At 49.2% G+C, this 15,063-nt stretch overlaps 1 protein-coding gene across 5 annotated transcripts in view; it reads right to left on the reverse strand.

The window, feature by feature from the left end:
* The window catches only part of ATL2 (atlastin GTPase 2), a 37,692-nt gene extending 32,703 nt beyond the window's left edge, over nt 1–4,989 (reverse strand). For all 5 annotated transcript variants that reach the window (XR_010783330.1, XM_066546391.1, XM_066546392.1 and 2 more), the window contains exon 1: nt 4,896–4,989. Coding sequence is in view for 4 of the 5 variants with exons in the window: in XM_066546391.1 (XP_066402488.1) it covers nt 4,896–4,956 (61 nt within the window). In the remaining variant the exon portion in view is untranslated. The remainder of the gene's footprint in view (nt 1–4,895) is intronic.
* Between the last annotated feature and the right edge of the window lie 10,074 nt (nt 4,990–15,063).

The following is a 15,063-nucleotide window of genomic DNA, read 5'->3' on the forward strand; positions in this document are numbered from 1 at the left end:
AGAAACAGCTAAAATAACAGCACTTAGTCTTCCACTCAGCAGTACCACCCTGCTGGAGGAGATAAGAGGTGAGAACAACTTTTCAAAGTATGCACAACACAGGGAAAGCAGTCCTAACACACCAGTACAAGCGGTTGACACATGTTCTCCAACAAGTTTCTGTAACTTTCAATCCAAGTGAAAAAAAAGGCACCTTGTTATCCTGGAGGTATTATCCAATACATTGCTCAGAAAGACATTCCAAATATTTTACTGAGACCAATAAGAATTTGTAAATTCAACATGCTTATCTCTGAGGTGACGGTGGAAAAATAAATGCATTATAATTTGACATGAACTACAGACTGGAACCTGATTCTGATGTCACTGGAACAACAACTGCGTAAGAGCAAATTAGGTTCTACTCTCAAATATCAGTTCAGTGGGAATTGCATTCTACATTCCATGTCTGCAATCTGTGCAACATCTTAGCAGTTCAAGTCTTCAACATTGTGGCTTCTATTCCAGTCCTTTATAAGAAATCTGCAATGACCTGCAGTAGCAAATCCCACCTTGCCATGCAAAAATCACCAATATATAGGGCTGGAAATGCAATCATCATTTACTCATCATCTGCACTGAAAATAAAGCTGAAAATACATTTAGAAAAAAAAAAAACAAAACAACAAACTACATGAGACATCTCTCATCCTAGTAAAGCATATCAATATTTTCCCCATACAAAGGGTAAAGAGAGGCCAGTAACCAAGCTATGAACAAAAAATCCTGCCCCAAAAGACACTACACAGTCTTTTACAAAGACTTTTACCAGTCCTTTCACCTATTACTCCATTATAGACAAGAGCAGGGCCACTCTTCAAATAAGCTGTATTTTCATTCATCATTTCTGCAAAGGCTCAAATGGACTTCTCTTTCACCCTATACTTGATTTCCTATTAGTCCTCCTCGTAAGTTCATCAAGTGGGCATCAAACAGGAATCCCACCATCCATTCTACCTGCATTTACTCCTGTAAGTTCCTCTGGACTGCCGTGGATGCTCAGTAGTGCCATCTTTGGTGGCAAACATTCTACTCTAAGTTTTTCCAACCTTAAAGAGAAGCCAGCTACAAACCATAATTAAATTAGCATAGTTTTTCTCTTTTTTTCCTGTTTAGTTAATTGAAGAAGATACTTATATAGCTTCAAAGATCTACTATTCTCACACTGAGATATAAAGCAGTCTTGTTACTTCAAGGAGTAACATTGCCGTGGAGCAGCCAAAATTCTCAGCGACAGATTCCAGACAAACTGAACAGATAACTTTAGGAGGATGTTCACAGGCTTACACATCCTGTAGAGATAATTATGGCCCTAGAACAGGGATGTGGGCTCCCTCCCAAACACAATGAGAGACAGTGAGCTCCTTGCTTTGCTGCAGAGCAAGAACTCCAGTTAAACACCAACTTGGGCAGTTGAAGGAAGGAACTTCAACAGTCCTTCCAAGTTTGATATTCAAAGTGTTTCAAAAAGCTTGGCAAGCAAACAAAGTCTTGTTTTCCTGACAATGAACACTATACAGAACATAGTATTTCAGAAATGAACAGAAGCTAAAGGTCAGGCAAGTTAGTTACCAATGCTCTCAAAACATAAGTTCCTATTATGTATTAATTTGCTCCTAAAAATGCCTTGATTGTAATTCTTATCCTCAAAGACATCACCCATTTCTTATCAGTCATTTCTTTGCAGTTAACGGAAACTGCAGACATCAATGTGAGCCATGTTTTCACATATTTTTAAAACCTGCTCATCTGCTTGCTCTGGTCTTTCAACCCCAGAAATGTATTCACGTAAATCAACTCCCTACGCAGCACCATGACCTTAAAATCAGCTACAGGATGAGATAACAATTCTTTGTATCACATCAAGAACAACCTTCCAAAACCAAGGTAAGCTACTTCTATCTTTCCTCCAGGACATCTCAGGAAGATCAAGTTGCTGAAAATGTTTTAAAAAAAGAAACCCAGTCATACTTCAGCAAGAGTAAAGTATAAAGAACCACCATACATAAGTATTTCTGAACTTTTTCAGTTGTTGACTAATGGCAAAATCAGCACATCTGCCTATGCAGAAACTTAGAAAAATTTTTTATGCCTTGTTCACTTTAGATAGTTGAGGTTAAAGATAAAACCTAAAATACTGACAACTAGTATAGTAAGTTTATGAAGTAAATGCAGCCTTCAGCAAGAAGTTGAAAAAATGCACTCAGGCAGCTCACAGATCACACTGTAGGCACAGCATGCAGCAACAGTAGAAAAAGAAATTAAGTACATTAAAAGACAAGGCAACAACTCAGCCTGATTTTAAAGTTTAAAACTTCCCATTCAAAGACTGCCTTGAATATCAAAAATCATCCCAGGGATGGGGTCTGTTCATAATCACAATACAAGAACAAAAGCAAATTCAAGCCTAACTTACGTAAGGTAACATTTGAGTGAAATTTGGTAGTTTTCTTTATGAATGTCCTTGAAACTCCCATGGACTGTGATAAGATGTACAACAGTCTGCTAACAACAGGCACAAAGTTAAAAGTACTTTTATTACCGTGCTGAAGTGAAGCCTGTGCTGGTGCTGGAGACCAACACCACCATGGTTCACTACCAAGCCAACAAGGACACAGAACTCACACCTGCACTCCCATCTGCCTATTTCATCTGGTTCGGAAGTTGGGAAGCTCAAAGCTGGGGACAATGCGATGCAGCCACCAGGAGAGAAGTGCTCCTCTATTACACTGGAGAAAAACCCCTTCTCCCCCAGCAGAGCTGCTCCTGTCCAGGCTAGCCAGCACGAGGCAGTGTACCTTCCATTATTAGGGCAGGAAGAGAAAACAACTCCTCATCTATCACAGCACTCACTCCAGTCAGTGCTACTTTATTCGTACAGCCAGTAAGCAAATATTAATCACTGATATTCAAGCAAACCACAGAGACTGCAGTTGACACAAGGTATCTAAGAAGTATTAGGACTCTTTTAAGACGTGGCTCAAGTATTCCTGTGCACCCAACACAAACAAGAGCTGCCCAGCGTCCTAAACCAGGACAGACTGTCATGTTTAAAAACAATGCTTTTTACTTGAACAACAATTCAAGTAAAACTCTTCTGCGCTGGGACTATTTCTCTGCTAGGTTTTGAGCTGCAGGCAAGTGAACGTGAAAAGGAGAGAATACAGCCCTCCTCAACTCCACTCCCTGCTTTCAAAATAATTCCAGCAGAAAAAACAAAAAGCTAGTGCTAGTGCTATTATTTGAGGAGGTGCTGTAACAGGATTATTGATTTTAGGGTAAGCTAGGACATAACAGCTGTTAAGCAACACTCAGTAATGGTAAAGGAGGAGTTAAAGGCCTCTCCTGTTCCACTGCTGCTCTTGTAACTATTCCAACCCATCCCTCTGCTTTATTTCACTGTGCAGAAATCCCTTCTGCAGGCAGGCACAGACCATCCACACAGACCCTATCACCTAAGCTGTTCCATGACTAAAGTTCAGATGCAACTAAGAGTGACATGTGCATGTTTCCACTGCTGATGATGACATAGCTAATTAAAGGCCATTTATTACAGGTGTGCTGGAACTTTTATGACCTTGAGAAAACTATGCAATAATCTAATGCTTGGAGATAATTAAATGACACAGTGGCAAAAACACAGAAAACTGAAATCAAAGAAAACTGAGCAGTGTTGGGAGAGAGAGAGACCAGCCCTTGAGCAGTAAAGCAGTATTGTATCCTCGACTTCAATCTCTTGGGCTCTTTTAAATTATTCAAATTGCAATGCTCCCAAACACAATCAAACTTTTCCTGATGCTCAGAACCACTGCCTTTTCCTCCCTGTAAATCAAGCCAGGTGAGTTGTCATTCTGTATCTCCCAGTTTATAGTGCAGCAAGATTTCCCTATCGCAAGTTGGCTTGCAAATCAAGCAATTGAAATCAATTGTGGCACATGGCATCTGCTAGGTTTTGTTTAATTGTGCCCAGCCCAATCTTTCTGCTTCCAAATTAAGTGAGAGTTACACAACAAAGATGTTAAAATAGTTCAGTGTTCCAGTGCAGTGCTAAAAACCTCACATGATCCAAACTCAGCGTTCGAGGCAGTACAAGCCTCACAAGTCCCAGGTGCCCCCTCGCCAAGCGTACGGCAGGGAGACTGCTACGAGCTCTGAGATTTTAAGCCGTTCCTGAGAAATAACCATACTTTAAGAAGCACACTGCGCAGACTCCAGCACACCCGAGGCTGAACACCCAGCCAAAGCCATGTCCCATCCCCACCGGGGGATAGATTACAGGCGGGAGCAGCGCTGACAGCGGAGCGCAGCAGCTCCGTGTGGGGGACGTGCCGACAGGGATCGGTCACCTCCTTCCCCGAGCTGCCCGGGGCTGCTCCCTCCGCGAGCGGACGCGGCCCCGGGAAAGTCGGCGCCCTCCAGGCTGCCTGGCTCTGCTCCCGCCACTGTGCAACGCCAGCGCCCCGCGGCCCCGGGGCCGCAGCCCCCGCTGCTCCCGGGGCTGAGGCACCCACGGTGAGGCCCGGCCGCTCCGCAGCGGGGAATAAGGTCACCGACAGTGGCCCCCGGGCCGCCCCCGCTCCGGCACGGGCCGCCGACCGCAGCGGGGGAGGCCCCGGCAGCGGAGCGGGGAAAGCGCGGTGACCCCGCCGGGGAGCGACCGCGGGCCGGGCGGGGGGGCCGCTGCCGCGATTTCCCCGCCGCCCCTCGGGGGCGGGCGGCCGCCCACGCCATTTTGAGGAGGGGGGAGACACGGGGGCCTTTCCCGCGGCGCCGCGCGGAGCCGCCAGGCCGCCCAGCCCCACGCTCCGGACCGACCTCGCGAGCGCAGCCCCGCCGCCGCCCCCGGGCCTCGTTACCTGCCGGGGCGGGCCGGTGGCGGGCCGGGCCCGCGCGCCGCGCCGCGTCCCTCGCCGCCATCTTGTCCGGGTTTAAAATTAACTCCCCGTGACGTCAGAGCTCCGCCGCGAGACCTTTATCTCGCGCCGGGAGGGGCGGGACCGGAGCGGGGGCTGCAGCGGGAAGGGGGAAACGCTGAGGGGCCGGGCGGCGGGAGGGCAGCGGACAGAGAGAGCGAGACAGACAAACAAACAAATAGACAGACAGACACATACACACAGAGACACAGACGTGCACACAGGCCCAGCTACCCGGCCCAGCCCCCCGGCTGAGTGCCTCCCTCACGGCACCCGCGTGCGCTGAGGTGGAGCAGTGGGGCTCCAGCGGGGCACAGGGCGAGGAGGCCCCCAGGCCATACAAACACCTCCTCAGGCAGCGCATCTTTCAGGGGTCCCTCCCTCCCTCGGCCACAGCTCGCTCCTGTAGAGCTCACAGCCGGAGCGTCACCCGTGTGCTGGTGTCCCCCTGCGCCCTCACCCTGCTGGGCCCTGGGGACAGCCAGGAGAGCGACCGGACCGCTCTGCATTTCCAGCCCTAACTCCAGCTCCTCACTCCTCACCGTAGCACCGCTGCTGTACTGGGGCTGGAAACACGCAGGACTGCTCTAAATCAGAACAAGCCACACAAGTTTCCAAGGAACCAAACATTCCTGCTGTGTCTGGGGTTTGCAAGAGTCTTGCTCCTCTCCATCCGAACTGACCTTGCTTCATCCTTTTCAAAAGGCCAGCTGTGAAAGTGAGCTGCCCTTACTGCATGAAGTTTTTAAGTCTGTGAGGTTTCCTATTGCTAAAGGTTGTGTAAACTTTCTCAGGCAAATTGGTCAGTATGACCTTGTCACTTGTTAGAAGAACACAATATCCAATAAATCATGTGAAGTGAGCAACAGGCTTGCAAAACCCCACTTCACCCTGGCAATGCTCTCTGTAGAAACCATTTTTCTCAGTTTTCTCAGTTTTTAGCTATGCTAACTTACTTAGTCCTGGAGAGACAGCTTGTGAGTGACAGCAATCCTAAAAGCAAACAGACTTTGGTTCTGCCAAAATGGAGGTGGAGGGAAAGCTCAAAAGAGATTTTCAAAGTAAAAACCAACTATCACAGAAGCGCTTACAACTGCTTTCCAAACCTTGCTTTCCTTTACTATCAAAGTAGCACATTAGGGGTTTCCTAACACAGGGGTTCATGAACCTCCTGCTATGCTTATGCTGGCAGCCCTTGTGCCAGAAAGTTTAATATCTACAACATATGAAAAAGAAAGTAAAATGTCCAAAAGATGCTGCAATCACAGCAAGTGAGAACTGCAGAAGGATACAATGATCAAACTATTATCATATATTCAATTCTAGTTATTGATTACACTTGGATTAATAAAATAGGCAGTTCTGTAAAATAACTTTATTATTGTAGATTTACGTCAGCATAAATGGAAGCAGGATTCAACCCTTTTGTAAAAAAAAAAAAATATTGCCATGGGCCTTTTGCAGTTTAACATCCTCTATTTATTTGCTGAAATGAGCGTACCATTGCTTGTCCTTCAAGCCTCATACCAAGTGAAGGAAAACCTTTCTTTCCATCGGAAGGAAGGCAGAGCACACTCTGTACACAGAGGAATTGCAGAGATATTCAGGCAATCAGGCAAAGGGAAACAACTTGAGGTAAAACACATTGACACTGTTAGCTGCCAAATTTAAGCTTCAGCAGCTCAATATGCAAACTAAAAAAAACAGGGAAAACACCACAATACTAAAGAAGTTTCCTAATTCTGCTGTTAGTAAACAGCCTTGTTCCTGGTCAACTCTGAAACAGTTTACACAGAGAAGAGTTTGAAATAGTGCGTGTTCAGACAGATAGATTTCTGCTTCATGCAACAGGATTTGCTGCTGGTGTAATGTGAGAGCAGAAGTCAAGAACTTGGAGGTCAGAAAGCTCAGCCTTAATTCTGTCCCCTTATGTTTGCAGGAAGGAAGGAGACATTTTTTGAGCTGAAGATTTTGCTATCAACATCTCTTCTCCTGGCTGCAAAGGTCCCCATCTCCACTGCAGTCCCACCTACATTCCTCTGAGCCAGGCTAGGAAAGGAGTTAGGACTGAAACTGCTTAAGCTGGCTGTGGATTTGGCCTGGAAGGAGCTTGGGAACAACTGTGCAAGCCACAGGCAGTCTGTGGTGGGAAGGGATTGCTGGAGCAGAAGGATTCCTGACCCACAAGTGCTGGCTGGGCCAGTAGTCCCTTCAGCCACCAGAGTCACAGTTTTGTACTACAGGCACTGGATTTGGCCATGCTGCTCTGAAAACTCTGCTGTCCCAAGCTTGTCCCAAACCCACTTTGGGCCAGCCAACAAACACCACCAGTGTCACCCATGCAGTGAGACAAAGGCTGCTCAGCCATGCTGCTTGGAGAGCTGTCCCTTCCTGAGCTGGAAGAGCCACCACAGTGTCTCCTGGCCTTTAGGCATCACACAGCCTGGCAGGGGACTGGCCAGTTCCTGAGCCATGCAGGCCAGAGGCACCCACTGGACACCAGGAAAGGCTGAATCAGACTTGGGTCCTTTATGCATTTCTCTATAAAGTGTTTCTCAATCCTCATCAGCCAGCCTGTGCAATGCAGTTGAGCTTGTTTAAAGTAATCCGTATGATGACAAATCCTTAACTTAAACACCTACCTGAAGCACGCTGAGCACCACTGCTGGGCTGGGAAACAGAGCCATGTCCCACCTTGGAGGGCTGAGGGTCCTGGGATGAGCTGGAGACGTCTCCATTGGTGCTTCTGCACTTACCAACCCCTCTCCTCATCTGCTTCAGGCTGCCGAGTCCAAACGAGTGACCAGGAGATTCCCACTCCTCCTTCCCGACTGTGCAGTGCTGCAGGCAGTCAGGAGCTGAGGACAGACAGCTGTGAGATAAAGGTGGCTCTTCTGAAAACCACCCTGTGCACAGCAATAAGGCACCTCTAACTCTCTGGCTGTAGTTGCTAGGACCGCCCAGGGCTTCCCAAGGAATAAAACTGGGGAGGCAAGGAGAGGTGAGCTCTGCAGCACTGAACCAGTGCTAGCACTGGGAACAGCCAGGGCAGGCAGTGCTCAGCTGCCCTCCCACCAGACCCCACCAAGGGAGCTGTGCCATTCAGGCAAGTCTGAGATGTCCTAACGGACTCCCACTGGGAAATCCCCCTGGATGTCGGGCTTGTTGCCAGAGGCAAACACGTGCCCTCCCAGGGACTGGAAATGCCCTACAAGGCACCTCGTTTTGCTTTTCTCTGAAAAACACCCAGGCTGCCGTACCACAGCCCTACTACTTATGGACTTCTCTACTCACAGCTTCCCAACTCTTCCAGCTGGAGCGCTCCTCCCTGTGCACGGTGCCAGCAGGCGCCTGGAGGATATGCTGCTCCCTGAGCCCCTGCCCACTCTGCAGCTGGATCCTCCCTTTGGCTCCCTCTTCCCAGCACCCATTCCTGTGCCCTGCCCACAAGCAGGAACACGCTGCTTGGTCCTGCCCGGGCTGGCTGATGTTTGCCTCGCTACCTCGGCAAACATCTCAGTCCCATAAACAGGCAATCTTGGTTTCCTATGCATTTTTTTTTTCTGATGCCCGCCATTTCCCAAGGGCCTCTCTCTCAGATTCAGGGCTGCCTTCACCTGTCACATAGGTGATCTAAAAGTCGCTGTGTGTCGTTAGAGAGTGCTCAGCACAGCCCCGGGCTTGTAGCTACCTGTGTGTGTTGCCATAACCTGGGGTTCACCCAAGCAAAGCCAAGGTGAGACACAGCATGAATCTAAGCCTGGTTCTTCTGCAGAGAACTGCAAGAAAGCAGAGGCATTTGGGAGCAGAAAACAAATTGGGAAGGAACGGAAAAAACCCAATTTACTTAATCTCCTCAACCTGAAGCTGTCCCACATGCTGAGAGGAGATGCCTTTTAGCTGGCTACACGATTGAGAGAGAGAAAGCAGCCCCTCCCATACCACTAATTTATAGCAAGCTGAGTGGGAAATGTCTCATTCTTCCCTGATGTTGACCCAGGAGCTGCTCCTCTGGGGAGGAAGGTGGAAATAACATCGAATTTTAGCAGTGAGAGCAACTCAGAGCAAGTTGCTAGGCACCAGCTGCAAGAATTGCCTGCAGGTGCTCTTGCAGGAGAGGTTGGGCTGGTTGATTGGGCTCTCCTGGTGCAGCCAGAGTGCCAAATACCTTTGAAACGGGCATAATCCGTTCTCAGCCTGAAGGAGCTATTGCACAATCTTCCCAGGATTAAGGGTTTAAATCGAGGGACTGTGTCACAGCTGGGGAAAGGGCAGGGGGCAGGCTCAGGAGCCATGCTGGCCTGTGTGGCTCCCTGGGGTGGAGGGATGCAGCCTGCCTGGGGAAGTGACAGTCTTGCAGGGGCACATGAAAGCCATCTCCTTTGTCCTGCCCTGTCTACATCTTATCAGGGTGACTGAAGTCTTCAAAGGATTAAATGGCTAAGTGGTTTTCTTCTGCTCCTGGAAGCAAAGCTCCATAGCCAGCTGAATCTCTCATTGCAAGCATTTGCTCAAGCAGAGTCCTATCATTTCAGTCTGTATAAACACAGCGAGATTTCCATCTCACTCTTAAGCGACAGCACAAGACGAGGCTGTTTTTAAAGTCTGGCTTAGATACTGACTCCTGTGAAGGCTGCAGTGCTGCTTGGAGTGCCAGTATGCCTGCAAACCCCAGGGCTGCCCCACTGCAGAGATGGTCTACAGCCAGCACACTGCTCCCAGCCTCATCTGGAGGCCAGCTCTGCTTACCCACCTGCTGCCTGCTCTGCAGCTCTAAAAATAAGGAGCACCTCTTGGGTTTGGATCCCATTGGTGTCATTTCCCAATGACCCTTTAGGCCTTCAAGAACAGCACAGAGAAAGAACTTTCCCACACCCCCAGACTCTATTTTCCAAACTTCTCATCCTAGGAAAAGAAGCATTGCTCCAGCTGTCACTGTGACACCCATCAAATGTCTTGCAGAGACAATCACACCAGCCCCTGAAGTCACACAGCCTCCTTCCAAGAGCTGTGTCTGTTTTTCTGGTACAAACAGCAAGGCTCAAGGGAGGAGGAGTCCCCATATGATCAGTGACTGTGTTTCAGCCCATACTACCAGTGCTTTGTTTGCATGGGGCAGAATGCAAAAATCAGGCTACAGGAACAATTTGGGACGGAAAGTACTCCACCATCACAGAGGCCTCAGTGGCAGTTCAGAGTCTCACCAGGAAAAATGCTGCATAGACATTTCATTCTTTAATGCAATAAAATCAGACTAATTAGCTCAGCGTGCTGTAGGTGTTTACCAGCAAACACTCCTATCAGCACTGGCTGTGTGCTTTGGAAGAGGATATTTGTCCTTCAGCATAACTGATTTCCCATATCACAAGGCAGCTCCTCCCATATGGGGCAAGGCATCACCATGTGATCCTGATTTGAGGGAAGCAGCGCAGCTTTACACCTGGGCAGGGTGTTTGGGATTGAGCCCTGTGCAGGCAGACCTGGCTCCTCGTTTCATGTGGGGTTAGGAATGATTGCCCTGGCAAACAAAGGGTGCTAATTACACAGCAGAGTTTATTTGCATCCTTTGCAGCTACATGACTGGCTTGCTGGGTGAGACTTACAGGTCCTCACAAGGAAGTAGGTGGTTTATTCCCAGGGTTTCACATGCTTGTTTTCCATGCAAGTCCAGACTGGCTGCATAGAGATGAGTTGTGCTTAAGAGAGTCCTGCTGAATTCCCACAGCAGAATCTCACCTGCAGCTCTCATTATCCTTTTCTGGAAGGCAAATCCCTCCAGCACATGGTCACGCACACACCCTTGGATGAGGGTCTGTCAGGATAGGATGGGTTTGGGTGTAATTAAACCACATGGTTGCAGCTCACTGTACCCATCTCAGGAGAAGTTTTGGACTAGCACAGGCTGCCTTGCTAACTTGGGTTTCTCAAAGAGAGGATAGCTGCCAGCAGGAGCTGGCATAGGACCCAGTGATGGCAGCACCCAGGAAAGCCAGGTGAGGTGGGGACCTGAGCTGCCCCCAGCAGCACCATGGGCTTATGAGAGGGTACCTGGGGAAGCAGCACCCTTCAGGGCTGGGATCACTTCTGTGCTCCCAGTCAGGCCTGGATGTAGCTTGTGATCCTTAACACACCAATGAAACTGTCTGGATCTAGTCTCAGGTATTGAAGCAAAGTCTAGGTCTGAGTCTAGACATGAAGGACAAGACCAGTTCTGTGCTCTGTGTTTGTACGTTCAGTCTGGCCCCTGGGCCAAGCTAAGGACACAAAGTAGAATGTGCCATTTAATCTGGCTGGATTAATGTGTGAATTTAATTGGATCTCATCTCTTCTCAATAAAATCTAGAACATGCTGTTGAAAAATTGTATTTAATCTTCCTCCAAGACTTTTTGCATACATTTGAGCAAGAAACTTGCAGCACAGGGCAATTGCAATGGAATGAGAAACCAAGTTTTAGCAAAACCCAGAGGGTGGGGCTGAGATCAGCATCCTGTCATCTTTGGATTTGTGAATCTGATTCAGAAGCTGTCCTGCCCCCTCTCCCCCAGGAAGACTGTAAAATTAATTTAAGTACTGTCCTGTAGGATCACTCCATGACAGTTGTCTCTGTACCCAGTCAGCCTCAAAAAGCACAGTATTGCACTGGCTATGATCACATTTAGGTAGTTTGACAGAAAAAGGCTCCAGGGACTAATCACAAGAAAAAACATAAAATTGTTTGGAAATATTATTCAGGGGGATATCACCAGTTTTGTTCTTCTCAAGTAATGCTAACTTGCAAGAAAGAGAGAAACAAGGAGAGGAGGAAAAGGGGACAGCAAGCCTGGCTGTAGCAGAGGGCTGGAAACCAAAAGGCAAATTCATTTGAGATCCGGGGATTAAGATCCAATCATTTGACCTCAGATTAAAAAGTGGATAAGCACAACAAAGAATAGCTTAAAACATTTGGGAAAGTGTAAAGGAAAATCAAGTGGCATTAAATAACAAAACAGCTGCATTAAGCCAGAATGCCTCCCTGATCATAGGCAGCAAATCCAAGTAAGGGATTTGCTCAAGCTTCCTCAGCACCATTCAGTCATCCCCCAGCATTCCTATTTCAGTGCCACCCTGTGAGTTAAATCAAAAAGAACTCGCCCTGCTCCACACCAGTTTGTTGCTTGTATTGAGCTGCTCTCCCTCACCCTGAGGGGAGCACAGCCACCTGCCAAAACCCCTTATTAGGAAGAGATTACCCAGCAGAAGTAGGCTAGCTAGCTGTAAATGCGTGCTGGAGGACAGGAATCCCAGGACAGCAATGCTCAGGCTCTGAGTGCAGTGTGGCTGCTTCCCAGCTTTGCTTTGTGAGCTTCCCCCAGCAGCGTGGTTTCTTTTCCTGGACTTGGCCAGGAAAAAGGGAAAATCTCCTAGGGAAAACGATCCAGCTCCCTTGCAGCCTGCTCACTTGCAGCCAACACAGATCATCAGTAGCCATTCCCACAGGTTCCGTGATGTTCTCCAAGTGTGCAGTTCAGCTACTTCCTTCTGCAGCACCTTTGAAATCATTAACGCAGCGCTGTTAAATGGGTGTCAGTCCCAGGTGGGCAGCACAACCTGGTACGGTGGCACTGGCCCAGCCCCTGGGTGCTGGTTGGCAGCTCATGGCAGGCCATGGCTCTGCCCCAGCCTTGGCTCCACTGCAGGTGTAGGAAATGCAGAGAGCAGTCATGGGCTGGGGGGCACAGAGCTGAGCTGGATGGATGCTGGGTGTTCACCTTGCCCAGATTCAGCGGAGAACCAGTGTCCCTGTGACAGGCACAGTTCCCTGCTAGCACGCTTCAGCCACAGCATCCCACAGACAAACACCAGCCACAGCCACCTCCCCACTGCCACCATCCTACAAACAGGCTGTGTCCTCACAGAGTGCCTCTGCCACTGAAAAGCACCTTGCAATGAGGAACCCCAAGGCTGGGAAGGGTCTGAGCATGGGACTGCCCAGAAGTGTGTTACTGCTTTTCCTTCTCCTTCTTGTCCAGTGGACAGTGATCCTGTTTTTCCAGCAGCCCCACTGCCAGCTGCAGTGGCCTGGCAGGCGCAGTGACCCCGAGTGATTATTTAATAGCGGATTGTATAACAGAGCAGGGCAGACATTACATTTCTGTCTCTGACCTCAGCCCTGGGACATCTCCCACCCATAAAACTTCCAGTCTAATCTTTCAGACCTTAGAGGAGCAGCCTTAGGCATGTGACACCATCCTTCAGAGAGGAGTGACCAGTTGGGACCAGGTAGCTCTGGGCAGGAATGGGCTGCCCAGCACCTCTCAGTCCCACAAAAGGGAAAAGAGAAGGGAGCCTAATGCTCCACAAAGGCTCAGGTTTGGAGCCCAGACCCTGCTGAAGCGCCCAACATGACACTGCAAAGTCCCTCTGCTCCCAGCTATTCATCTAAATGAAGCACTACACTCGCCTCTCCATTCAGAGTGAGCTGTTTCAGCAAGGTGAAGATGGATGAGCTGGCCTTGAGCAGGGCAAGCCAGCTCCACCAGCTCCCCTGGGTTCCAGCCACACAGCCTCTGGAATCTGGGAGCAGCTGAACCCCTTGGACGTACTCCAGTAGGGGTGGACAGTGCCCAGGAGCCAGTGGAGAGGTGCCTGCTGTTCTGAATAGTCCAAAACCCAGGACATGCCAGCCTTGTGCTGGTGATATCCCCAAACTGTGTTGCTCTTCCATGGGGCTCAGGAGACAGTTCAAGGCAATAGTCTATAGCCCTCAGTGGCCAGGAGGATGCTGTGGTGTTGCAAGGAGATGGGCACAGGCAGGCCTTGCTTATCAGCGCTGGGCACGTGCCAGGTGGCTCAGACCCATCTCATCCAGAAATCCATCAAAACCAGCTTCTCCTGAAGCCTTACTGCAGCAGACACAACAAGGAGCTTGTTTCTGAGCTTGACTTCAGCATGTCCTGGCTCTAGGCATTCCCTTTCAGCAGGACTGGGTGGGTGTGAACAGCCCCTCCAGGGTGAGCATGGATCTGCTGGAAGCTGGAGAGGACTAGCAGGGCCACCAGGCTGGTTGAGGTCAGGGAACATTGCCTACAGGGAGAGGTGGAAGCAGCTGGCTTGGCTAGTTGGGAAGGAGAGGAGGTTGGGGTGATTTAGCAGAAGTCTACAGTGACTTGGCAGCTAGAAGGGAGGATGAAGCTGAAGCCTTTCCAGGAGGTAAGTCAGCCTGGTTGGTTCAGGGTGTTAGGAAAAGTTCCTTCCCTGGAAGGGTGGTGCAGCCCTGGGACATGGACCCAGAGTGGAGGGGTTCCCATCCTTTCAAATTTTCCAGCCTTAGGTGCTCTGACCCAGCCTTGGCAACAATCCTGCTCCAAAGGCTGGCTGAATCTGAGCCTGCCACAGGCCCCTTCTCACCAGCACTTTCTTTGAGAGGCAATTCTACACCAAACTGATCCAAAATCAGCCTCCTGCCTTGAGCCATTTGTGCCAGCTTCCATCAGGCACTGCTCCTGTACAACTTACCAAAATATACCTGCTCAGGGGTGAGCAGTGCAGAGAGCATTCCATAGCAGGCTGAGCTTAGAAGCACACAGTTTACCAACAGCCACAGCAAAAATAAGTCCAAAGGGCAAGATCAGAAAATACAATATTTAAAATCTGTGACTCATTCCACAGCTGGGCCAGGGAGGCAGCTGCTGCAATGTGGGTCTAACCATTAACCAGGGGGCTTAGAGAGGTGTGATGCTCTCTAAAAAACAGGGTGCTGTGCCTGAGGTCTGTGTGTGCCAACACTGGGAGAGGGTGTGCAGCAAGGCACAGGGATGCTCCTGCAGAGCCCACTCTGAGTCTGGAAACTGCTACCATGTCTGACCCCTCTGCACCCTCCAGCAGCAACCAGCTCTTAGAACTCACCTGAAACCTTGTCTGACCAACTCCTTGGCAGGGAAGAAAAGAATAAGAAGGCACATTAATGTATTTTTAATAGGTTACATAAACAGTTACATTCAAAGCTGCCTTGCAAACAGGTGACACAAGATACCAGTGCTTCCATGGAGAGGAGAGCCAGGCCTTTTATGCAGAAAATATTTTGGTTGTCTCAAAGGCAAATTGTCCTCCCCTTGGAGGAGACAAATCTCA

Source organism: Molothrus aeneus, chromosome 3 (assembly GCF_037042795.1).
Source record: "Molothrus aeneus isolate 106 chromosome 3, BPBGC_Maene_1.0, whole genome shotgun sequence".
Classification (NCBI taxonomy): Eukaryota; Metazoa; Chordata; class Aves; order Passeriformes; family Icteridae; genus Molothrus; species Molothrus aeneus.